This window comes from Hyla sarda, chromosome 5 (assembly GCF_029499605.1).
Source record: "Hyla sarda isolate aHylSar1 chromosome 5, aHylSar1.hap1, whole genome shotgun sequence".
NCBI lineage: Eukaryota > Metazoa > Chordata > Amphibia > Anura > Hylidae > Hyla > Hyla sarda.
The window spans coordinates 140,448,729-140,476,312 of record NC_079193.1 but is presented as its reverse complement, the minus strand read 5'-3'; the positions used below and the strand labels follow the sequence as shown (position 1 = coordinate 140,476,312).

General features: G+C 43.5%; 1 protein-coding gene across 7 annotated transcripts in view; it reads left to right on the top strand.

Moving 5' to 3' along the window:
* Positions 1–17,686, top strand: part of PDE1C (phosphodiesterase 1C) — a 983,820-nt gene extending 966,134 nt beyond the window's left edge. For 2 of the 7 annotated variants that reach the window (XM_056520396.1, XM_056520395.1), the window contains exons 17-18: positions 10,852–10,917; positions 17,153–17,686. In XM_056520396.1, the coding sequence (XP_056376371.1) occupies positions 10,852–10,917; positions 17,153–17,325 (239 nt within the window). In that variant the 3' untranslated portion in view covers positions 17,326–17,686. The remainder of the gene's footprint in view (positions 1–10,851; positions 10,918–17,152) is intronic. The other 5 variants (XM_056520397.1, XM_056520399.1, XM_056520401.1 and 2 more) reach the window with 5 other exon arrangements.
* The last annotated feature ends 9,898 nt before the right edge of the window (positions 17,687–27,584 follow it).

Sequence of the window (27,584 nt, the reverse complement as noted above, 5' to 3'; positions counted from 1 at the left end):
AAATGTAGCAGACAATAATAAAAATGTAGTGTGTGTGTGTGTGTGTGTGTGTTTGTTTGTTTTCCCTTTTTTTCCGTTATTTTTTTACATTTTTTTTTAGGTAGGACTACAGGGTGGGCCATTTATATGGATACACCTTAATAAAATGGGAATGGTTGATGATATTAACTTCCTGTTTGTGGCACATTGATATATGTGAGGGGAAAAACTTTTCAAGATGGGTGGTGACCATGGCGGCCATTTTGAAGTCGGCCATTTTGAATCCAACTTTTTTTTTTCAATAGGAAGAGGGTCATGTGACACATCAAACTTATTGGGAATTTCACAAGAAAAACAATGATGTGCTTGGTTTTAACGTAAATTTATTCTTTCATGAGTTGTTTACAAGTTTCTGACCACTTATAAAATGTGTTCAATGTGCTGCCCATTGTGTTGGATTGTCAATGCAACCTCTTCTCCCACTCTTCACACACTGATAGCAACACCGCAGGAGAAATGCTAGCACAGGCTTCCAGTATCTGCAGTTTCAGGTGCTGCAGAATAGGCAAAACAAAAATTGAAACAGGACCCTCAGTTTACGCAGAAGATTTTGATCATTGATGAGGCAAACTTTTATGTGAATGGTGAAGTTAACAAACAAAACCACCGCTATTGCTCTGACACTAACCCACATTGGATAGATCCCTCCAAGACTGTTGTAACACAAAAATTTATGGCATGGTGTGGTATCTGGGGTACAAAGATAGTGGGGCCATTTTTCATCAATGGAAACCTCAAGGCCACTGGATATGCAAAATTTCTACATGATGATGTGTTTCCCTCTTTATGCACTGAAGCTGGCACGTTCCCTGAGTTTTTCCAGCAAGATGGTTCACCACCACATTATGGGTGTCAGGTCCGAGCATTCCTAGATGAACAGTTTCCTGGAAAGTGGATTGGTCGTCGTGGGCCAGTTGAATGGCCCCCAAGGTCTCCCGATCTGACCCCCTTAGACTTTTATCTTTGGGGTCATCTTAAGGCAATTGTCTATGCTGTGAAGATACGAGATGTGCAGCACCTGAAACTACGGATACTGGAAGCCTGTGCTAGCATTTCTCCTGCTGTGTTGCTATCAGTGTGTGAAGAGTGGGAGAAGAGGGTTGCATTGACAATCCAACACAATGGGCAGCACATTGAACACATTTTATAAGTGGTCAGAAACTTGTAAATAACTCATGAAAGAATAAAGTTACGTTAAAACCAAGCACATCATTGTTTTTCGTGTGAAATTCCCAATAAGTTTCATGTGTCACATGACCCTCTTCCTATTGAAAAAACAAAAGTTGGATTAAAAATGCCCGACTTCAAAATGGCCGCCATGGTCACCACCCATCTTGAAAATTTTTCCCCCTCACATATACTAATGTGCCACAAACAGGAAGTTAATATCACCAACCAGTCCCATTTTATTAAGGTGTATCCATATAAATGGCCCACCCTGTACTACTCCCAGCATGGAACACACTGTTCCATGATGGGAGTAGTAGTACTTGTACTAATTGACAGATCGCCTGTTACGATCCTTCTGTATAATTTATAGATGTGGCCAGCCGCTCTTCTATGGTTCCATGTACTGCCTTATATATACACCTATTCATATTTCCCACAGAGAGCTGTCATTGGCCAGATGGTTCCAGCCAGTCACAACTCTGTGGGAAATATGAATAGGTGTATATATATGGCAGTGCAGGGCACCATAGAAGAGCGGCCGGCTGCATCTATAAATTATGCAGGAGGATCACAGTGAGTGTCAGCACTGACATCCGCTGTGATCTTTCCTTAACTGCAGGTACTACTACTCCTAACATGGAGGACACTCTGCTCTATGCTTAGAGCTGTAGTATCTGCATTAATAGACAGATCGCAACAGGTGTCAGAAGTTACACTTTCTGCGATCTGTCTATTAATGCAGGTACTACAGCTCCCAGCATTTAGCAGAATGTGCAGAGTAGTAGTATCTGCAGTTAAGAACGGATCATAGCGGATATCCCTCCTGACGCTCAATGTGATCACCCTATCTATTGCAGAGATGCGGAGCAGCTCTATAAAGCGCTCCGCATCTCTGCACTATACTCCAGCCAGCCAGTGATATGAATAGAACATCACTCATTCATATTTCCCGCTGAGAGAGGTGGTTGACTGCAACCATCCGTCCAATCCCCACTCTGGGTGGAAAATATGAATGAGTGATGTTCTAGTCACATCACTGGCCGGAGTATAGTGCAGAGATGCGAGCGCTTTATGGAGCAACTCTGCATCTCTGCACTAGATAGGACAATCGCATCGGGTGTCAGGTGTGTCACACCCAGGGCGATATGTCTATTAGTACAGGTACTATTCCCATCATGGAACAGTCTGTTCCATGCTGGGAGTAGTAGTACTGCCTAGAAAATGTAAAAAATAAAAAGAAATAAAAAAAATAAAGAAAAAAAGTGAAACATACACTTTATTAAATGGGCACTCTGATTAAAACAAATTTTTGCTATTGCACTCCTTATGGTAAATAAAACATATTTCTAATATAATTCCAAAGCAAAGAAATAGATAACTCCGGCACAGCTCAGTGCAAACATCCCATGCACACTGCGGTGCTGTTCACTGCTAGGAAAGCACAGTCTAATGGTCCTGGAAAAACGTGTCTGGTGAGTGTGAACTGTTTCAAATACGGTGGTGCTGCACGTGGTGGTAGAATCAAATCACATCTTCTCCAAAGAACAAAGACACGGAGCACTCACCTCCAATTTGCAGACACAGAAGCAACTTTTATTGAGACTCACAGATGACAGGACACATCAGGACATCAGCGGGAGGGCAGGTAGATGGAAGACACAAGCAGGGGGTATTCTCACATCACAGCGGGCGACAGCACTGTATCGCGCCTTAGCGCTTCTTAGGCCCCTTGTGTGATCTCACCGGAACAGATAAGTCTTTATAGCAGGACAGGGCGTGTTTCAAACATAAAACCAAGGAAAAATTAACCCTTCACAAACACCTTAAAGTGGGAACCAAAAAGCTAAAAACACTTATAAACAATCTATTGCAGGAGAACTAGATAATATATATTTTTCAATTGAATCTGCTCGAGAGATGGACAGTACACATTAGAATTCATAATAGCGCTGCTAACTCATTTTTGTCATTGAGCCCTAGAGGTCCGGTGGCATCTAGGGCTCAATGACAAAAATGAGTTAGCAGCGCTATTATGAATTCTAATGTGTACTGTCCATCTCTCGAGCAGAATCAATTGAAAAAATTTATATTATCTAGTTCTCCTGCAATAGATTGTTTATAAGTGTTTTTAGCTTTTTGTTTCACACTTTAAGGTGTTTGTGAAGGGTTAATTTGTGTTTGTAAGGCGCGATACAGTGCTGTCGCCCGCTGTGATGTGAGAATACCCCCCGCTTGTGTCTTCCATCTACCTGCCCTCCCGCTGATGTCCTGATGTGTCCTGTCATCTGTGAGTCTCAATAAAAGTTGCTTCTGTGTCTGCAAATTGGAGGTGAGTGCTCCGTTTCTTTGTTCTTTGGAGAAGATGATATTTCTAATATACTTTGTTTAAAAAAATGAAGTTTTCCATGTTTTATTTGTGTTTAAAAAAGCTCAAGAGCACATTTTCCCCCATCTCAGACACAGACTTTGGCCCGAAGCCCAAACACAGGAAGTGCAGCCTGGAGTGCTGAGGAGGATGTGTCCAACCAACAGCATATGGCAGTTAAGTGTGAGATGAGCTATGATTAGATGAGGCTGGACACACCCCCTCAGCACTTCAGGCTGCACTTCCTGTGTTTGGGCTTCGGTCCAAAGTCTGTGTATAAGATGGGGGAAATGTGCTCTTGAGCTTTTTTAAGCATAAATAAAACATAGAAAACTTCATATATTTTATTTACCATAAGGAGTGCAATAGCAAAAATTTGTTTTAATGAGCTTTACCCTTTAACAATTAATTAAAATTTTGTTATAAAAATGTAAATTTTGTAAAATAAATTTTTTCTCATACGTACTGCATCCTTTTATTTATTTTTATTTTTTTTGGTACCCAACACATTTTGAAAAAAACAAGTGGCCAGAAATGCAATTTCCACTCAAATGCAAAAACACCAGAAAAAACGTCAGAAGCAGGACATTGCACTGACGGTTTTTCTGGCGTATTTTCTGGCAATTTTTTCTGTGAAAAAAACGCAGGAAAAAAAAACCAAGGTGAATCCTAGCCTTAGAAGCAGGATAGACATGATCTGAAAGCAGGGTAGAAAATTATCTTGGTGCAGATCTGCGCGAAATTTATCATGGTCACTGCGAAAATATGATAAACTTGGAGCAGCACTGCTAAAAAAAAACGCATCTAGACAAACCACAAAAATGATCTAGCCTAAGAACATTATTGATAAATAACCTCCTTATACTTTGACCGATCAAATTGTTTTTTTTTTTCTTTTTAAAGTGACAGTGACCATTTACATGGAGCTAAGAACAAAGTCTATAAAAATCACCACTGGTCCACTTTTCCTCTGCACAGCTTTTCCTCCCCCAGGTCTCCTTAATTTTTAACATAAGTTCTTTACTCACTGACATATAATCAGAATTGGAATTGGATTGGTGGAGGCTCCTGACCAAAAAATCTAGAATAGTCTATCATGATTGTATTTGTAATGCTTTCTTAAAATATATTATAGCTTCCAAAAAAGACTTACAAAATATACAAAGCATTAAATGCATAATAAAAAATAATATAAAAAATTAATAATTAATCTATGTCATGAAAACTACATCTAGGAATGGTATGTGGAAGGACATGCCTGTGTACACAACAGATTTGGTAATATGTAGAGATGAGCGAATTTTAGAAAAATTTGATTCGGCTAATTTGCTGCATTTTCACAAAAAAAATTGTTTCTGTCCAAATTTATTTGTCCTACAGAGAGCCTCAATAGGGATGTAGAACACTTTGCCTTGTTGTAAAACACATAGGGTGTATGCTAGGTTACTGAAATAATACTGTTATTCAGTATGACATGTAGATTCTTTTGGAAATGTCTTTCATGCCATGAGAATGTAGTGACAAGAGTTACCTTCCATTCTGGACATCTTACCTGGCTTTTATGTATAGAAATTATTTATAAAAATTATATTAAATATTATTTAAAAAATTACAAGTCTCACTTTTCATAAACAAAGACAGAGCTGTAGCTCGCTCTTTTTGCTCCTTTTAGCTCTTTTTGCTCCTGAGGTGAGAACAGAAAATTGTCAGATAAGTGCTAAACATTGTTATGTGATGTGCATTACAGACAGAGCTGTAGCTAGCTCCTTTTGCTCCTTAGGTGAGAACATAAAATTGTCCCCCCCCCCCCCCCTCATTTTGGCTTGGGGCACCACTTGAAAAAAATATATATCAGCGGGACACTAAGTCATACTCTTATTTTTTTCTTCCCCCATCTGGCACAGGACATCATGATAATCTGTTCCAGCAAAAACTCTCGGGCAGAACCTGCAACACAAACATATTAGTATTTGACTCTGCACTTTTCCAGCATTATCCTGCCCTTTTCCTTTCAAATCACTCCAGCCTCCTCAATGCCACCAGTCTTCCCACAACGCACAAGGGGGGAGTTTTATCAAAACCTGTGCAGAGGAAAAGTTGCCCAGTTGCCCATAGCAACCAATCAGCTTGCTTCTTTCATTTTTAACAAGGCCTTTGCAAAATTAGATAAGACATTTGATTGGTTGCTATGGACAACTGGGCAACTTTTCCTTTGCACAGGTTTTGATAAATCTCCCCCAATGTTTCCAGCCTCACTCAAATGCCTCCAGCCCCCCCCCCCCAAGCACACACAGTGCCCCCTGCACTATCCCACACAGTGACAGAGGGGTGTACATGGGAGACAAGGGTGTAGATGGGTGTACATGGGTGACAGAGGGGGTAACCGTGGGGTATACAGGGGTGACAGAGGGGTTTAGAGGGGTGACAGAAGGATGTACGGGATAACAGAGGGGTGTCCAGGGGTTACAGAGAGGTTACAAGGGGTGACAGAGGAGAAGTGTAGAGGAGTGAAACAAGGGTGGGGGTGCACTACCTGAAGCTGAGTAGGCCTCTTTCAGTGCTGCCCCTGCTCCGTCCCTCCATCCACATCATTCTGCTGAGGGACCAGGGAGAATCCAGAGTCCTTGAGAGAGAAGAGAACTGCTCCACAGGAGAGGATACACGAGGATTGGAGCTGTAGCATCGCCCGTCCCGTCACTGCATACAGACTTCCCTCCCGCCTGGCCTGCACACCTGTCACTCACAGGTGCCCAGGCCTGGGCAGAAAAATAAAAAATGTTAGTGCCATATTTGCCACAAGAGTGTCCTGGCACCCTGGTTGGGAATCAATGCCTCAGTGTAATGTGTGCTGGACCCCCCTTGTGCCCCCTTGAAACAGCGCACCTGAGGCAATCTCCTCAATTGCCTCATCAGAGCTACAGCCCTGATAACAGAACATACAAGTGCAAAAAACACAAACTTCAAAAAAAACACTAATATATGTGATAAAAGTGCTATAAACAAAGAGGTAGTATTATATGGGTTGATTTTTAAGCGTGGATTTAAAAGGGGGGGCAGTTTAAGTTGTAGAAATTTCTGCAACAGTCCGTTCCATAAACCTGAGTGAGGGGAACTCTGAGAACAATGCGCTCCAGTATGCTTAAAACAGTATTTGTCTACAACACCAGCAGGTGTGCTCTTTTGGCTGGTCTTTCACAGTATCTAGGCCCTTAAGACTTTAACTGGAACAAAATAGTACACCACTTAGATGTACATATGTGGTATGCACTTATGAGGGGAGGACAATGCGCTCCAGTAATCTTAAAACAGTGTAATTTTTTCACTCCCTTCCCTATCAGTGCTTCTAGGCTAGATTTGGGCTTGAGGTGAATCGCTGCTGTAAAAAAGCTTTTCTGTGCAACGCAGCGCTCTCTGTGCCTCTCTGTAATAGAACGCTGTAGTTACTGGGAGGTAAATCGCTGTTGTAAAAACGCTTTTCTATGCAACACACACACTGCTTCCTGTCCCTCCCTCTTTCCAACAGAATGCTGATGTGACTGGGAGGTGAATTGATGCTTTTTTATGCAACACACAGAGCTCTCTATCCCTCTCTCTCTCTCTCTCTCTCACTCTGCAATAAAAGGCTGAAGTGACTGGCCCAAAGATGGCTCGATTATATAGAGCTGTGACATCACAGGGGTGGCTAGCTGCTGATAGGCTGCATCCTGCATGTGATTCAGGGTCATCCCGCCTACCCTTGTTCCTGCCTTCCCAGGATTAATTGCCCCATGTCCTCACATGTGAATCCGCCATTTTAGATGCCCTGGAGCATGGACCGCACGGAGTGGAGTTTATTGAAGCAATTTTTCCTTAAATTCGTTAGGAATTCGGATTCATCAGATTCGATTTGCTCATCCCTAGTAATATACATTTTTAAATCAAGCACCAGGGAACCAGCAGTAATATATGACATACAGCATATACTTCAGAATATTCCTGCCATTCAATCTACAAATATGTGGTTAACTTTGGATATTCATACGCTTATGGTAGGTGCAGATTTAACCCCTTAAGGACCAAGGACGTATGAGTACATCCTTGGTCCCGCTCCCGTGATATAACACGTGGTCCCACAGTGACCCCACATCATATCACGGCGGGCCCGGCGTCATAGTGAAGCCGGGACCCGCCTCTAATGGCGCGCGGCACTGATTAACACTATTAACCCTTTAGCTGCGCGCTCAAAGCTGAGCCACGCGGCTAAAAGTGAAAGTAAAAAGTGCTGGTTAGCTCAGGGAGCTGTTCGGGATTGCCGCAGTGAAATCGCGGCATCCCGAACAGCTTTACTACAGGAGGAAGGTCTCTTACCTACCTTCCTGCAGTCCGATCGCCGATTGAATGCTTCAAGCCTGAGATCCAGGCTTGAGCAATCAATCGCCGAAAACCCTGATCAATGCATACCTATGGAGATGCATTGAACATTGTTAAAGATCTGTAAATGCAATGTTATAGCCCCCTATGGGGGCTATAATATTGCAAAATAAAAGTGTAAAAAAATCATTAACCCTTTGAATTATCCCTTTCCCTAATAAAAGTTTGAATCACCTGGCATTTCCCAAAAAAAAAAAAAAAAAGTGTAAATAAAAACAAAAATAAACATATGTGCTATTGCCGTGTGCGGAAATGTCCGATTTAAAAAATATACCACTAATTAAACCGCACGGTCAATGGCATACGTGCAAAAAAATTCCAAATTCCAAAAGCATATTTTTGGTCACTTTTTATATGATGAAAAGATGAATAAAAAGCGATCAAAAAGTCAGATCAATGAAAAAATTGTACCGACAAAAACTTCAGATCACTGTGCAAAAAATGAACCCTCATAGCGCCCTGAACACGGAAAATAAAAAAGTTATAGGGGTCAGAAGATGACAATGCATGTAGTTATGATTTTTTCTGAAGTAATACAAAATCAAACCTATACAAGTAGGGTATCATTTTAACCGTATGGACCTAGAGAATAAAAATAAGGTGTCATTTTTACCGAAAAATGTACTACGTAGAAACGGAAGCCCCCAAAAGTTGTAAAATGGCTGTATTTTTTCAATTTTGTCGCACAATGATTTTTTTTCCCGTTTCGCCGTAGATTTTTGGGTAAAATGACATATATCGTTACAAATTAGAATTGGTGGCGCAAAAAATTAGCCACAATAGAGATTTTTAGGTGCAAAATTTTAAGAGTTATGATTTTGTAAAGGTAAGGAGGAAAAAGCGAAAGAGCAAAAACCGAAAAACGCCCGGTCCTTAAGGGGTTAACTCTAGGTAATAGAACTCCTTGTTAGAATCAGAAAGTTAGGTGGTATAAAGCTTGGAAACACATGTAGTAGAATTGGTTCCCCTGAAAGGAAATATTCAGTGTACAGATAAGATTCATTTTCTTATGCACTAAATTCCAAAAAGTCCATATGACGGGGTCGTTCCATCACATGTGCATATATGCTCCTATTTAATTGTCCATTATTCTATTGTTCCGCTATCCTTAGATTATGATTGTTCTATTTTTACATGTTGTTTACATTAAATAAAATGCATTTTAAAACCAAACAGTATATTCAAGACATTCAGATCATTAGGGATACAGAAACATCTACTTCAGATAAAGTGTCTGGCAGAAACAACACATAGTCCAACACCAGGTATACTAAGGCTCTAAGCAAACCTTATTGACTTCTACAGTAATGTGAGGTGGGAGGAGTGGAGCCTCTTACCTAAGGCTGGTTTAGAGCTGTACCTAGCCTTTTATTTAGAGTACCCATTACCTGCATTGGGAAACACAAATTAAGAACATATTTGTGCATCCGTGTTGTTGTAAAGAGACTTTTGCTTGTTTATGAGACTGCCAAACCTATGTGCCTTTCATCGGAAGGCAACATAAAAGACAAGTGTTGGTGTGTTCTCCTGACCTGTGTCAATGATATTTACAGTAAATGCCCCTTTCATTCCCATCAAAGTATGAGGTGCAATATAGATTTATACAAAGAGATTTATATAAAAAGAAAGGATGATGTAGCTTAATCTTTAATGCCAAGTATAGCATATTAAGAGTCTCCAACAGTGTTAGGATAGGGTCACACTGAAACTGTTGAACACTGCACATGTAGTATTTTCTTATCACATTAAGGATATTGTATGTGAAATCTATGTGCAGCCAATGAAGAAATCTCCAATGGGCACCTACCGTCTGATGATGAGACGGTAGCTTTGTTTTCCTACAGCAGCACCTATGATGTACTGGTCTGTATCAGTTAGCTTGGTAAGTAGATGTTCTAGGGCATGAGGTACTGTAATTATACAGATACATTTTTGAGCTGTGCCAATAATCTGGATGATATCTAACATATTGCTTTATTAATTTATAGCATAAAACCGTGCTGCAAGCCAACTCACTTAAATCATGTATGTAATTCTATTTATACGATTCTGGTTAAAATGCCTAAGGCTCTGTTCACAGTACTTTCAGAAGAGCCTCCACCAGCAGTCTCAGCCGATAAGAAAGAATAGGCTCAACATACAGCACTATTGTTTTGTCAAAATGATGGAACCTGATGGACCCCAATACTGTAGGTCCGTTGGGACACCAACTATAGGACAGATCTGGCAAAGTGTTGTAGCTCCTACTGTGAGCAGAAGCCACAATAGTGGTCTGAACAAAGCCTTACTCTCTTTTTTTATTATGCCAAGCAATTGCAGTAGGCTGCGCATATGAACATTTCATTTACATATTGTATCTCTTCAGCCTGGATTTTCAGAAGTTCCAGAGCGCATACACGTTCTCAGCATTAAAGACTACATGAAAGTGATGTTACTCTGGAGAGTGAGGGTCTATTCACACTGCAAAATTTTCCCTGGGGAAATCCGCCAGCGGAATTCCGCCTGAAATTAAAGTCCAATACACTTCAATGGGATTCCGCACTCACGTTGACACTTCGGAAATCCCACTATTCCGCAAGTGGGATTTCCGAAGTGTCAATGGGAGTGCTAATTCCCATAGAACTTTCTTGGGCTTTAATTTCAGGCAGAATTCCGCCTTGTAAATAGGCCCTAATGGTTCCTCTCTATAGGCCAGCAATGAGAACCTGAGACCACCAGAGGTGCCTGTCATACCCAAGACAAAATTAGCAGAATAGCAATTTTCTGGTTTGCTGATTGTTCTGGATAACAAGTTTCCAGTAAAACAATTCATTCCGTTTAGAAGCCAAAAGAGTATTTAACTAGCTTTTTCTTTATTTTTTCCATAGGGTCCGGTTTTAAAGTTAATGATTCACCCTGCACTGTTGATTCTCCATATCTGCTAAAGTTACCCAGTAAGTTTCCATTTACATGACAATAAAATTGTGTTAAAAGATATATAAAAAAAAAAGATGTATATTTTACAAAACCTCATTGCAGAGTCTGTAGCCCATCCTATCAGTAATGCTTTTCTTCTTAATTTTTGCCATGCAACTACAATGGAAAACATGAAATTTGCTGCATGTCAGAAAATTATATGACATTTTTTGCTACATATATGGAATCTGCCTGATAGAAAATGGATACAAATATTGAATTTAGTTCAGTAGGTAAAAAATCTGTGTCTAAAATCACTCAGGAAGTACAACCTGGAAATTAAAAGTGGATAAGTTAACCAGGGTTGTTATCATGTAATTCTATACTGTAATCCTGGATACTACCGATCTGCAATAGAGCCATATTACATATTATATTTTATCATTATGTCACCTATGTCACCTTTAGCCAATCATAGCATTCATTTTAAAGAACCTTAACAATAATAGACAGTTTTTATAGAGGAAGTGTCTGTTTTTTGTCCTAACAGATTATTTTTTTTTCGTACAAAGTCTATACTAACAGGAAGAAAGTTCAAGAAATAAATGGATGCACTCACCGGAAATACTTGCTAAAAGGAATCTTTATTCATATGCAATAAAAAGTGTACAGCGGGTAGACGCAGAGGAGCGGCCTCACAGCAACAGACTGTTTCCTGTGCTCCAATCGCACTTCCTCGGGCTGCCGATCGGTCTGTCGCTGTGAGGCCGCTCCTCTATGTCTACCCGCTGTACACTTTTTATTGCATGTGAATAAAGATTCCTGCTAGCAAGTATTCCTGGTGAGTGCATCCATTTATTTCTTGAACTTTCTGCCAGTGCTTATCTTTTTTGGAGTGCACCCCCGTGAAGTCTCTCAGGTGATTGAACTGGCATTTAATATCCCAGTGGGAGCTGGTATTTGGTCAGCACAGTGCCGGACTCACTTGTTTCTATCAGCATTTTGGATTCTTCTATACTAACTTCTTCACGCCCCCTGAAGAAGCGGCATAACAGCGAAACGATCGTTGGGGTTCAGGTGTAGGTATGGTCTGGCACCCGTAATTGTGTACTTCTGGGAGGTATCATTCTTGTACCTTACCAGCTATTCTGGCATTTTCTTATACTTGTATATTCTGATGTACTTGGGTCCTACCATTGCCCTATATCTTTGTATGTTTACTGGTGCTTGTTTATTGTTACTACTTCTTAATTTTATTTTTATTTTCTTCATTATGTTGCATTAATAAAGTTTATCTTTTAAATCTTATTACTTTCTTGTTGCTGTGGTACGGTTCTCTTTTTGGCGTTAGAGGTTTAAATACGTACCCTTACCTACTTTATATGTAGGGTTATATATCTTTGGTGACATATACTAACAGGATGTTACATGATTTGCACAATGTTTGACATCCTTTTTTCTGTAATATAACTTATACTTGAATTTAACACCTAAAAAAGGAAGCTTCTGCTTTGAAATGGATGCAAACATAAACAATTCTTACAAAGCTTCCTGTTTCTTGTAAAACAAAACCACAAATTTTACTTACCCACTCAAGTGCCACTGTCCTCGCCAAAGTGCTGCACATTGTTCATGTGATGCTGCAGCCAATCACTTACCTTGGTGACCTCTTTCTGCTTGTCTATCACATGACCACTGAGGCCAATGATTGGCTGCAGCATCAGGTGAACTATGTATGTGATGTCAATGCAGCATTTCCAATGGGAACACAGGGGAGAGTACAGGTTACATTTAAATTTTCTTACCCCTGTTCCAGCCCTTAGTATTGGAATACATATTCTTCAATACTTTACAGTAAAAAAAATGGTTGTCAGAAAGAAATGTCATTTAGTGGGACAAAAAAGTCTTAAGGTGTACCTATAATAGTTGTCTTCAGTCTCATCTTTATATGCAGGACACCCATTGGCTTCTGTGCACGGTTCCATTTCTTATTTTTAGGGCTTGTATACAAAACTGTAGATGTTGCATAGGTGCTTTCTACAACCCCAATTTAAAGATGCAGAATATCTGGGAAAAAGACATTTGTAATAAAATACAAATAAAATAAATAAAATAGATGAGGGTAACCCCCTTTTCCTCAAATCAGCATGACAATGCAGTGATTAACAACATATACAGTGTGACCTGGCGCCAAACAGGGTGTAGGAGTGGCCCAAATGTCATGTCAGACACAACATACAACGGTATACAATACAATGGGAATGATTGAACACATGCAAAATCAATATAAGATGTTCAAAAACAGTAGAGGATGTATATTCAAGTCATAGACAACAAGGATCGCTGGAATTCTATTCCGTTTCATGCGCTTCTGCAGCGCTGTAGATCGCCAGAACGCATCCCACTATGAAGCTGGGGTTGATACGGAAGCATAGCTAGGAGCTGCGGCTAATAGGAGGGCGGAAAGTACGTACAGACTATCAGAGCAGTGAAATGAGAGCTTGGGCATCAGGCAATGGACCTGCAGTGCTTCAAAAAACGCAGCAAGGTGGTAAGGATTAAAGAGTGATGATTGGATTATGGAAGGAAGATGTAGATGGGAAAAATATATACAATGGTGTCACCAGGGGAAAGCATAGTTACGGCAATTATAAAGGGAAAAATGACAATACTATAAATGGTGTGATATGTAATATAAAGTCAGCACTAAGGGCACCTATATTCATGATGTCAGTACCAGGGGCACCTGAAATAGTGTTGGTATGTGGTAAATATCTACACCTGGTAATCACAAAGGGTGCCAGTGTGTGTCCATATGGATATTCAACAGTATTATCCAGAGAAAGGGTATGATGTACTGCAACGATTAAATAAATAAATAGATAAATAGTACTTTAAATATAAACGGCAGAATATAGAAATGAATGAAGCTGCACTCACCACGTTTGGTTTTTTGCCAAGCGAAGCTTTAATATTCAGTGTCCATACAGCAAGCGGCATGCAGGTAGCTGGGTGTGTGGGGAGCAAGAGCCGAAGCTCTCAGGTGCGGTGGGCGTACCACAAGACAACTAGTTTCACGTTGGAAATGACGCTTCTTCTGGTCGGTAGTACCGACCAGAAGAAGCGTCATTTCCGACGTGAAACTAGTTGTCTTGTGGTATATATACCTGGTGATTACCAGGTATAGATACTTAAAGGATGAATCAATTCTTTATTGCAGCGTGTAGAAACTCATCAGGTACAAACGTGCACAGGGAGCTGTAGATGGACACAGGCCGGGGGCGTGCAGGGGGCGGCAACTAGAGTGCGATCCAGAGGAAGCACCTACGTGCGCGAAACTAGTTGCCACCCCCTGCACGCCCCCTGCCTGTGTCCATCAACAGCTCCCTGTGCACGTTTGTACCTGATGATTTTGTGAACTACACACTGCAATAAAGAATTGATTCATCCTATCAAGAAAGTGGTGAGTGCGTTTTACGTCCTACTTCTTCGTACAGTATTTATTCACTACTACTTATTGGATTACTGCACCACCATTTGGAGAATCACAGCATGTAAATTTTTCGGTACATTCCTTGACTGCCATATTGACACCCATCTATTGCGGTCTCCCCAACTAGTGGTGCCAGACATTCATATTCCTTTTTACTTTGGATTATAGATATTTAAAGTACAACTAAATTAAATAGATATTTAAAGTACAATAAAAGTGATCCATACGTGGATCTTTGACAAGATATTCTGTGACTGGAATCGATGGTCCTTTTCCCCACATACTCTGCATACTACTACAGGACAGCTCCCGCTGACCCCTGAAGGCCCTTCCGGCTGAGCAGCAAGCTACATTAGTATACCGCAGCATTGAGGTGATATGCGCAATTTTTTCTGCTTCATGGTGAGCAGCCACCTAAAAGGGGCTTGATTTCTTGACTACTTTATAGCCACCGTACCATTGGGTAATACACAAGGTGCTGTACGCGGTCTTTCTTTCTTTCTACATTACTAATTTAAAGATGAGATGCACAATTACAGGTACACTTAAACAGTACAGTTAAAAGGGTTGTCTGGGAATTAAAAAAATGATACATGGCTCACGATGATATAAAATTAAAAGAAGTGATATTCACCTCACCAGCTGCTGTTTTTACTGCTTCTGGTCACCGCTTGTCACTACTTTTTCCTGGTTCCTGTGAGGTGTTATACCCACAGAATCTGCTCCCACTCTGCCAGTCACTGGCAGCTGTAGGGGATCAGGGGAGGTGAGTAAAACTTTGTTTTTAATTTAATATCATCCCCAGCTACATATAAAAACTAGAGCTTAACAAACTTTTTAAAAGTTCAGTTTAGTTGGTTCACTTCTGCAGAAAATGTTTCTAGCTCTAAAACTCATCTAAGAGCCCTAGAAGCCCTTTAAAACATTTTTAGGTCACCTAGTTTTTGTTTTAAAATATCTTTTTATTTTATTTTTTTAAACTGCAATATTAACATGTCAATTGTTGATTGTACAATAGTGAAAACATAACAATGTTGGTAAAAGGTTAATATGAAATACCATGAAAAAAAAACGTAAGCAAGGTGTATTGAATACAGCTTATGAATGATATACAACTTTTTGACCTAAATACTCAATTATTGTATATTTTAGGTCACTTAGGAATGTATTCAAGTATTTTTGAGTAGTTTTATTTCAAAGTTAAAGGGGTATTCCGCCCCTAGACATTTTATCCCCTATCCAAAGGATAGGGGATAATATGTCAGATCGCCGCGGTGCCGTTGCTGGGGACCCCTGGGATCCCCGCTGCGGCACCGCGCTATCATTACAGCACAGAGCGAGTTCGCTCTGCACGTAATGATGGGCAGTACAGGGGCCGGAGCATCGTTATGTCATGGCTCCGCCCCTCGTGATGTCACAGCCCGCCCCTTTCAATACAAGTCTCTGGGAGGGGGCGTGGTGGTGACCACGCCCCCTCCCATAGACTTGCATTAAGGGGACGGGCCGTGATGTCACGAGGGGCGGAGCCATGACGTCACGCTGCTCCGTCCCCCGTATCGCCCGTCATTACGCACAGAGCGAACTCGCTCTGTGCTGTAATGATAGCGCGGTGCCGCAGCGGGGATCCCAGGGGTCCCCAGCAGCGGGACAGCGGCGATCTGACATCTTATCCCCTATCCTTTGGATAGGGGATAAAATGTCTAGGGGTGGAATACCCCTTTAATGTCAAAGTTACGGCAACATATTTGGCTATAGGTAAAATAGATGATACCCATTGGTAATAGATAGGTTTTTTATGCTTTTAAAAAATAAAGAAGTCCAATAATTTTCCCTTTTTGGTGGTAGATGCCTGCTGGTGTTTATACTCACACAAAGGTATCAGAAGAAGCAATGGCTTTTTTCAAGTGTTTCAAAAATTATCCCATTTTAGGGGGCATAGCAACAAGATTGGTGTCCTAGAAAATGTGCAAAACCCTCTGTGCATTGCTTTTTCATGAGAATAAGTACACCACAAAAAACTTGTAACCTCTAACCTTTAATTAAAAGAGATTTTGCACAGAACAGATGCAGAATGCTCTCCGTTGCTTTACTACAAGTATTATTTATGAGTAGACCTACTACCATGTGTTGTTCACTGATTATTGTCCCTCACAGAGATCTTCACCTTACACCTGATTTCTCTAAAATCTCTAAAGCTATGTGAAGCTATGTGATTACCCTTACCCTGCCTCCTGATTGGCTGGAAGATCTGTGTGCAAGGCCTCATGGCTACCTGAGGCCTTGTAATCCTTTCTCTTTTCTGTTAGCAAAGGTCAAACTGAACGCAAGTTTGATAGGTTTGGTTTGCCCCTCTTTATTAAAAATGTTTTATCCCCCCAGATAAAAAATTTATTATTAGTCAAATGTATTAAGTAAAATTCATATAACATAAATCACATGCACTTTAGATATCCACATAATTGTACAATAAATGTAATAGTATGTATAACATATAGTGAATGCTGTAAAAGAAGAGAATAATAAAGTGTCTGTAATACGCTCATTGCTGAACTTGTTTTAGTTTGAAGGTGTTAAAATACTGTATGTACAGTGATGTAGCATTTCAATTCTACTAATGCATTTTGATAATCCAGTTAGGTCCAGTAAGAATATGTATGTATGTATTAGGAGCCTATTGTTATTTTACAGTTTGAGAGACATATCATAATCCTATAGTATCCTGATGAGCCAGTACCATCTGCATAAGATAAATAAAAAATGATGTCTTTTTTTTTTTTCAGTGCTAAAACCACAGCTCAGATACTTTAAGAGACCCACCTACTGTACGACAACCCGCTTGCCCAGCTTCCACAAGAAAACAGATGAAAAAGTAGCAAATCACAGATCAGTAGACCAGAGGGGAAGAATGAAAAAAATCCAACATATTTCCCTCCATTGGAACAAAAAATTATAATGATTATCATGAAGCCATTTTGGTTTAGTAAATATGATGGTCTCTTTTTTTCATTTGCATAGCACTTCATAAAAAAATAAAATGCTGTATTATTCAACATAGCACTGAAAATATAGTAGGTGAGAATCACTTCTAGAGAGTTGCGCAGCATGCCTGTTGTAAAACTATTTATATGCTCCACAATAACAATTTTTTATGTGTATTATTGTTTTAATATTCCAATCCTACCTTATAGGACATTCCTTAAAGGGGTACTCCTGTGCTTAGACATCTTATTCCCTATCCAAAGGATAGGGGATAAGATGCCTGATCGCAGGAGTCCCGCCGCTGGGGACCCCCGTGATCTTGCACGCGGCACCCCGTTTGTAATCAGTGCCCGGAGCGTGGTAGCTGATTATCGGCGATCACAGGGCCGACGGCATGTGACGTCACGCCTCCGCCCTGTGTGACGTCACGCTCCGCCCCTCAATGCAAGCCTACGGGAGGGGGCGTGATAGCTGGCACGCCCCCTCCCGTAGGCTTGCATTGAGGGGCGGAGCGTGACATCACATGGGGGCGTGACTTCACAAAACGCCTGCCCTGTGGTCGCCGGTAATCAGTCCCGGAGCGAACACGCTCCGGGGACTGATTACAAATGGGGTGCCGCATGCAAGATCACGGGGGTCCCCAGCGGTGGGACTCCCGCGAACAGGTATCTTATCCCCTATCCTTTGGATAGGGGATAAGATGTCTAAGCACCGGAGTACCCCTTTAAAGGAGTTATACGTGTATAAAGAATGTTTTTTTTTCACATTTTGCTGGTGGCACTATAAAAAAATTTATAAAAATTCTTAATCACCAACCTTGATCACCAACAACTCCCTGCCTCATTTCATCCGATCCTCTGCTTTGACTCTTTTTCCTATGTTAAAGATGGACTCCTCTCTGTAGTAACAACCACTCAGCAAAAGACTGACTGAGGCAGGAGGACACCCCTGCGGCCAGTGATGGTCTGAGTGGGCAGTCATTGCTAAGATGAGTCAGTTTTAAAAGTAGGAAGAAAAGTTACTAGTGGAAGATCGGATGACGTCACAGTTGTGGGGAACCAAGGTAGGTGTGTATGTATTTTATAGCAGCCCCAGAAATGCTAAAAAAAATTATTATGTCTAAATAACCCAATTAATGAACTTTCAATAGCAAAATCACTTCTTCTCTAAGCAAGAAAACAATCTTAAACTAAAGCATATGATTTGTATGCCATGGATTCTAAATACAGTAACAATAAAGTCTAGGTGCCCTGTCTCCGATTTTAACTAAAAATTTTCCCTAATTTTGCGAGAATAAGTGTGAAAAAAAATTATGGCACACTCAATTATATGCCACGATTTTCATTTATAAATAATTGGGTGTTCGGATCAGCAAATATCTAAAAGACACAGTAATATTTCAGTAGTGAAATTAGGTTTATTGGATGAACAGATAATGTGCAATCTGCATTAACAAAACAAAAGTAGACAGGTGCATATATTTTAGACACCCCAACAGAAATATCACATGAATATTTATTTGAGCCTCCTTTAGTAGAAATAATGGCCTCTGGATGCTTCCTATAGCCTGTAATGAGTGTCTGGGTCCTGGATTTGGACCATTTCTCCCTGATAAACATCTCCAGTTCAGTTAGGTTTGATGGTCGCCGAGCATGGACATCCCGCTTCACATCACACCACAGATTGTCAATGATATTCAGGTCTGGGGACTGGGATGGCCATTCCAGAACATTGGACTTGTTCCCATAAATGCCAGAGTAGATTTTGAGCAGTGTTTTGGGTCTTTGTCTTATGTCCAGCCCTGGAGTCATCTCAACTTTGTGACTGATTCCTCCACATTATTCTCAAGTATATGCTGAGAGTGAAATCCCTGCGATCCTCATCTTTAACAAGACTCCCAGTACTGGCTCTGGTCACACAGCCCCACAGCATGATGGAACCTCCACCAAATGTTACTGTGGGTCACAAGTGTTTGTCTTGGAACGCTGTGTTCTTTTGACGACATGCATAACGCCCCCTGTTACGACCAAATAACTCCAAGTTTGTTTGTATCAGTCCACAGCACCTTCTCCCAAAATCAAGCTGGGGTGTCCAAAAGTGCATTTGAAAACCTCAAGCGACACTATTTGTGACGTGTATGCAGAAAAGGCTTCTTCTGCATAACTCTCACATACAGCTGCTCCTTGTGCAAAGTGCGCCAAATTATTGAATGATGCACAGTGACATCATCAGCAGTAAAATGATGTATTAGGTCTTTGGCAGTGGTCTGTGGGCTGTTTTTGACCATCCTGACCATCCTTTGCCTTTCCGATATTTTACTTGTTCTGCCACTTCTGGCCTTCACAAGAACTGTGACTGTGGTCTTCCATTTCCCCACTATGGGGGAGATTTCTCCAAATTTATCAAACTTGTGCAAGCCCCATGATAAATTTCGTGCAAGGTCTAAATCTCCACACAGTTCTATTTGTAGACCTGTTCTACACCTCACAGGAAAAGTGGTGTATCCTGGACGCTGGGCTTTTGTTCTATTGTTTTTCAGGATTCCACTGAGGTTTTTTTTGTCCACCAGCAAAAACGCCTAAAAAACGGTCCCAGCTTTTCCTGCATTTTGGTAATTTTTCTTGGGGGAGATTTATCAAAAACTGTACAGAGGAAGAGTAGTGCAGTTGCCCATGGCAACCAATCAGATTGCTTCTTTACAAAAATGAAAGGAGCAATCTGATAGGTTGTTATGGGCAACTGCACCGCTCTTCCTCTACATAGGTTTTGATTAATCTCTCCCCTTGTGTTTTTTCTTGTATTTTTGCTGGTGTGTGGAAACAAACATTTTTGTACCCTGTGTGCATTTTTTTCACTGCAGGTACTACTCCATGGGTCGGATGTAGAGCGCCCGCCCCACGGAGTGTAAGGAGGTAAGGAGTGATGTATAGCATATACATATACAGGGTGCAGAGCATCACTACTTACCTCCGCCCGTTGTATAGTATACAGGGGGCATAGTGTATCCATGTATACTATACAGGAGCCCAGCGAGGAAAGAGTTAACCCACACCGCAGTTCTGAGTTAAATCTTTGTGCGCTCTCCTGTATATACAGCCATCTATAGATGACTGTATATACAGGATACAGTAGGCAGACAAGAACAATTGGAGGCTCCCTGTTACACACTGCAGTATGGGAGCACTCACCAGGTGAGATCGCAAATTATGTCCTAACCTTTTTTTTCTCATTTCAGATACGTGAATGGGGAGGACTACGTCAGATTCAGTGTATTGCGATGATGACCAGCTTTTTTTATGTCAATAAAAGGTTTAATGAGGGCTGTGTGGGGAGTGTTTTTTTTTTTTTTTCAAATACATTTTTTTTCAATGCCGGGCTTAGCGTTAGCCACAAAAACAGCTAGCGCTAACCCCCAATTATTACCCAGTTACCCACCGCCACAGGGTTGCTGGGAAGAGCCAGTACCAAAAGGCCTGGAGTGTCAAAAATAGCGCTCCTGGCTGGGGTTATTTAGGCTGGGGAGGGCCAGTAACAATGGTCTGGTCCTCGCCCATCCTGGTAATGTCAGGCTGTTGCTGATTGGTTGGTATCTGACTGACACTGAAAATATGGGGAACCACACACTTTTTTTTATTACAAAAAAAACAACAACACATAGGGTTCCCCATATTTTCAGTGTCAGTCAGACACCAACCAATCAGCAGCAGCCTGACATTACCAGGATGGGCAAGGACCATTGTTACTGGCCCTCCCCAGCCTAAATAACCCCAGCCTGTTACCACCTAGGCCAAGAAGCGCTATTTTTGATGCTCCGGGCCTGTTGGTACCGGCTCTTCCCGGCACCCCTGTGGCGGTGAGTACCGGGGTAATAATTGGGAGTTAGCGCTAGCTGTTTTTGAGGCGAACGCTAAGCCCAGCTTAGTAATAGATTCCGTCTACAAGATGGCTTCCACTACTAAGCCTGAAATTTCAATAAAAAAAAACACAACACACGAAATAAAAAAATGTATTTAAAAAAAACACTCCCCCATAGCTCTCGTTAACCCTTTTATTGACATTAAAAAATGCTAGTCATCGTCACACTCCACCGAATCTCAGGTAGTCCTCTGCATTCACTTATCTGAAATGACAAGAAAATAAAAACACGTAAAATGGGTTAGCACATTTTTGGCGCTCTCCCCTGGGGAGAGCGCACATAATGCAGTGTGTTCCTAAAGAGGGAGCCTCCAATTGTTGCTAAACTACAACTCCCATCATGGGGGCTGTAGGTAAACAACAGCTGGAGTCTCCCTGTTTGGGAACACACTGCCAAAAAGGCTCTGTTCCCATTATGCAAAACGCATAATGAGAACAGAGCCATACTTACCACCCTGGCTTCAGGCCTGGACTGTGAAGCTCCGCCCCCTAATGATGTCATCACTAGGGGGCAGGGGCGGAGAAGTTGCAAGGGGTCTCAAGAGTGAGACCCCTGAGATCCGTCAGTCTGCCCTTGGACTACTACTCCCATCATGGGAAATTTTGTGTCCCATGATGGGAGTAGTTGTAGTACCGCAGTGCTGAGGGATGGCTCTTACACATCCCCCAGCTGTGAAACTGTATTGTGACTGTTAGGACTACTACTCCCATCATGGACAGACTCTGTCCATGATGGGAGTTGTAGTCCTTGGGCTGAAGGACAGATCGCAGCAGGTCATTCTCCAGAGACCCGCTGCGATCTGCATTTATTAACTTAAAAAGCCGGCGGCAACACTGCACTCCCCGCCGCCTCCTGTATACAGATGTCGCGATTCATAATCCCCGCCGCCGGGAGACCGGAGCTCTGATTGGTGGAAAGCTATTCACCACTATACACCAATCAGAGCTCCTGTCTTCTGGCGGGGATTATGAATTGTGACAGGTCTATGCAGGGGAGCGAGTGGAGCCGCTTCTACAGTATATAACTGTTATGTGTACTGTACCCCCCCCCCCAGACTAATACTGACCCCTTCTATAGTGAGCGCTGGGACCGCTGTATGATTGACAGGTCCCCAAGCGCAAGTGTCCGGCCCCACTGACCTTTATATGTTATAAATCTTTATGATACACACTGCCCGTCCTCCTCTTCATTCTTCTGATACCGGAGACGCGCGGCTTCTGCTTTCACTATAGTCAGGGTGCCCCCTGCCGTTGTCTGACCCCAGCCCCGTGCAGTGTGGAGGCAGGGAGGGAGTGCTCTGTCTATAGACTATGAAACAAGCCGCTCGTCTCCGGCATCAGAAGAATGAAGAGGAGGACGGGCAGTGTGTATCATGAAGATTTACAACATGTAAAGGTCAGTGGGGCCGGACACTTGCGCTGGGGACCTGTCAATCACACAGCGGTCCCAGCGCTCACTATAGAAGGGGTCAGTATTAGTCTGGGGGGGGGGGGGTACAGTACACATAACAATTATATACTGTAGAAGCGGCTCCACTCGCTCCCCTGTATAGACCTGTCACAATTCATAATCCCCGCCAGAAGACAGGAGCTCTGATTGGTGAATAGTGGTGAATAGCTTTCCACCAATCAGAGCTCCCCTCTCCCGGCGGCGGGGATTATGAATCGTGACATCTGCATACAGGAGGCGGCGGCAGCGCAGTGGAGCCGCATGTACCGCCGGCTTTTTAAGTTAATAAATGCAGATTGCAGCAGGTCTCTGGAGAATGACCTTGTTACGCCTAGCGCTCCGGGTCCCCGCTCCTCCCCGGAGCGCTCACGGCGTCCTTCTCCCTGCAGCTCCCCGGTCAGCGCTGACCGGGAGCGCTGCTCTGCCATGGCCGTTGGGGATGCGATTCGCACAGCGGGACGCGCCCGCTCGCGAGTCGCATCCCAGGTCACTTACCCGTTCCCGTCTCCTGCGATCATGTGCTGGCGCGCGCGGCTCCGCTCTCTAGGGCGCGCGCGCGCCAGCTCCCTGAGACTTAAAGGGCCAGTGCACCAATGATTGGTGCCTGGCCCAATTAGCTTAATTGGTTCCCACCTGTTCCCTGGCTATATCTAGTCTCCTCCCTTGCACTCCCTTGCCGGATCTTGTTGCCTTAGTGCCAGTGAAAGCGTTCCTTGTGTGTTAAATAGCCTGTGTACCAGTACCTTTGCTATCCCCCCTGACTACGAACCTTGCCGCCTGCCCCCGACCATCTGCTACGTCCGACCTTGCTACTGCCTACTCCCTTGTACCTCGCCTATCTTCAGTATCTTCAGCAGCCAGAGAGGTGAGCCGTTGCTAGTGGATACGACCTGGTCACTACCGCCGCAGCAAGACCATCCCGCTTTGCGGCGGGCTCTGGTGAAAACCAGTAGTGGCTTAGAACCGGTCCACTAGCACGGTCCACGCCAATCCCTCTCTGGCACAGAGGATCCACTACCTGCCAGCCGGCATCGTGACAGTAGATCCGGCCATGGATCCCGCTGAAGTTCCTCTGCCAGCTGCCGCCGACCTCCCTACATTGGTCGCCCGACAAGAGCACCAGCTGTCGTACTTGACCTCCATGACACAGCAACTCCAGTCGCAGCTACAGCAGCTCCAGTCACAGCAACAGCAGCAACAGTCGCAGCTACAGCAAGTTCAGTCTCAGCTACAGCAGCAACAACCATCTCCTCCGCCAGCTCCTGCACCCCTTCCGCAGCGAGTGGCCACTCCTAGCCTCCGCCTGTCTTTGCCGGACAAATTTAATGGGGACTCTAAGTTTTGCCGTGGCTTTCTTTCCCAATGTTCCCTGCATCTGGAGATGATGTCGGACCTGTTTCCCACTGAAAGGTCTAAGGTGGCTTTCGTAGTCAGCCTTCTGTCCGGAAAAGCCCTGTCATGGGCCACACCGCTCTGGGACCGCAATGACCCCGTCACTGCCTCTGTACACTCCTTCTTCTCGGAAATCCGAAGTGTCTTTGAGGAACCTGCCCGAGCCTCTTCTGCTGAGACTGCCCTGTTGAACCTGGTCCAGGGTAATTCTTCCGTTGGCGAGTATGCCGTACAATTCCGTACTCTTGCTTCAGAATTGTCCTGGAATAATGAGGCCCTCTGCGCGACCTTCAAAAAAGGCCTATCCAGCAACATTAAAGATGTTCTGGCCGCACGAGAGACTCCTGCTAATCTGCATGAACTCATTCATCTAGCCACTCGCATTGACATGCGTTTTTCTGAGAGGCATCAAGAGCTCCGCCAGGAAAAAGACTTAGATCTCTGGCCACCTCTCCCACAGTCTCCACTGCAATCTGCGCCTAGGCCTCCCGCCGAGGAGGCCATGCAAGTGGATCGGTCTCGCCTGACCCTGGAAGAGAGGAATCGCCGTAAGGAAGAGAATCTTTGCCTGTACTGTGCCAGTACTGAACATTTTTTGGTGGATTGCCCAATCCGTCCTCCACGTCTGGGAAACGCACGCTCGCACTCAGCTCTCGTGGGTGTGGCGTCTCTTGATGCCAAGTCGGCTTCTCCACGTCTCACGGTACCTGTTCGGATTTCCACTTCAGCCAGCTCTCCCCTCTCAGCCGTGGCCTGCCTGGACTCTGGAGCTTCTGGGAATTTTATTCGGGAGTCCTTTGTGAATAAATTCCGTATTCCGGTGACCCGTCTTGTCAAGCCACTCCACATTTCCGCGGTCAACGGAGCCAGGTTGGACTGTACCATACGTTTCCGCACGGAGCCCCTTCTTATGAGCATCGGATCTCATCACGAGAGGATTGAACTTTTGGTCCTCCCCAATTGCACCTCGGAAATTCTCCTTGGACTTCCCTGGCTTCAACTTCATTCCCCAATCCTGGATTGGTCCACTGGGGAGATCAAGAGTTGGGGGTCCTCTTGTGCCAAGAACTGTCTAAAACCGGTTCCCAGTAACCCTTGCCGTAACTCTGTGGTTCCTCCTGTATTCGGTCCCCCTAAGGTCTTTAAGGACTCTGCCTGCCACAGGAAATGCCCCTCCCCCCCTCCCAGTTCCATCAGGCAAGCTTCTGTGTCCCCTCATGGCCCTCGTCCTGGTGTCACACTGCCCCGTGCCAGGTCTCGCCCTCTGCCCTCTCTCCCCATTCCTACTCCTGCGGTTCTGCCTGCCGTTGAGGAATCCCTCCATCCTTTCCCGGTGTCCTCATCCCAGGGGAGGCAGTTACCCGATAAAGAGAAGGGGAGACCTAAGGGGGGGGGGTACTGTTACGCCTAGCGCTCCGGGTCCCCGCTCCTCCCCGGAGTGCTCACGGCGTCCTTCTCCCTGCAGCTCCCCGGTCAGCGCTGACCGGGAGCGCTGCTCTGCCATGGCCGTTGGGGATGCGATTCGCACAGCGGGACGCGCCCGCTCGCGAGTCGCATCCCAGGTCACTTACCCGTTCCCGTCTCCTGCGATCATGTGCTGGCGCGCGCGGCTCCGCTCTCTAGGGCGCGCGCGCGCCAGCTCCCTGAGACTTAAAGGGCCAGTGCACCAATGATTGGTGCCTGGCCCAATTAGCTTAATTGGTTCCCACCTGTTCCCTGGCTATATCTAGTCTCCTCCCTTGCACTCCCTTGCCGGATCTTGTTGCCTTAGTGCCAGTGAAAGCGTTCCTTGTGTGTTAAATAGCCTGTGTACCAGTACCTTTGCTATCCCCCCTGACTACGAACCTTGCCGCCTGCCCCCGACCATCTGCTACGTCCGACCTTGCTACTGCCTACTCCCTTGTACCTCGCCTATCTTCAGTATCTTCAGCAGCCAGAGAGGTGAGCCGTTGCTAGTGGATACGACCTGGTCACTACCGCCGCAGCAAGACCATCCCGCTTTGCGGCGGGCTCTGGTGAAAACCAGTAGTGGCTTAGAACCGGTCCACTAGCACGGTCCACGCCAATCCCTCTCTGGCACAGAGGATCCACTACCTGCCAGCCGGCATCGTGACAGACCTGCTGCGATCTGTCCTTCAGCCCCAGGACTACAACTCCCATCATGGACAGAGTCTGTCCATGATTGGAGTAGTAGTCCTAACAGTCACAATAGAGTCCCGCAGACGGGGGATGTGCGTCTCTCAGCGCTGCGGTACTACAACTACTCCCATTATGGGACAGATTCTGTCCCATGATGGGAGTAGTTATAGTACTGCAGTGCTGAGAGACGGCTCCTGCATCCCCCACCTGCATCTTCCACCGTCTGCCATTTTCTACGAGTCCTTGCTAGCACTCTTAGGTTAGACTACTTTTCTTGGAAAAAAAGCGCAATTGCGCAAAAAAACATCTACTTTTTTTTGCACAATTGATAAATACCAGTCCACTGGATTAGGTGGTGTACGGTAGACCAAACTGGTGACAACTTTAGAAAACTGTCCACCAAAAAAAACGCAGCTCTATGCAAAAAAAGCTCAATTGCGCAAAATTTGTAGACGTGAAAAATGGTCTAAATGCAATGATACATCTCCCCCTATGTTTCTCACAATGGGCCCTGACAGTTTAAATCTCTGCAATAGATTTTTGTAGCCTTTCTCTAAACCATAATGTTAAACAATCTTTGTTTTCAGGTTATTTCACCCTCATGTTGCCACTCTTCAGGGGTGAGTCAAAGAGAACTACAACTTGTAATTGGCCATGTTAAATCCCTTTTCTCAGGATTGGATGTGCCTGTCTATGAAGTCCAAGGGTTAATGCTCCAGCAACCAATTGTGTGTTCCAATGAATCAGTGCTCGGTAGTTACAGATACTTAAATCAACAAAATGGCAAGGGGGCCCTAAGTTATGCACCTGTCTACTTTCGTTTGGTTGCAGATTGCACATTATCTGTTCATCCAATAAACCTTATTTCACTATTGAAATATTACTGTGTCCATGTATATATATATATATATATATATATCTATATATATATATATATATATATATATATATATATATATATATATATATATATTACTCTGTCTATTACTGCGTCTTTCAGATATTTGATAGCTCAAAATTAAATTGCTGATCCAAACACCCAGTTATGTATGAAGGAAAATCATGGAAATTGTCAGGGGTGCCTAAACTTTTACATACAACTGTATATATTGTTCTCGAAGAGATGCTTCTCGAGAAGAATATGGCCTTTCCTGAAGACATCACACTGTGGCATGTGTAGCTATGATTCCTGTAGTACAGTCCATGTACCATGAAATAGGTCCATTTACATGCTATTCCCATGTGTATGACATCTAAGACAGTATATTATGTGACCCATAGACAACTGTATAGTAAATTTACCAGATATAAGAACTAGAACTAGACGCAGCCATGAG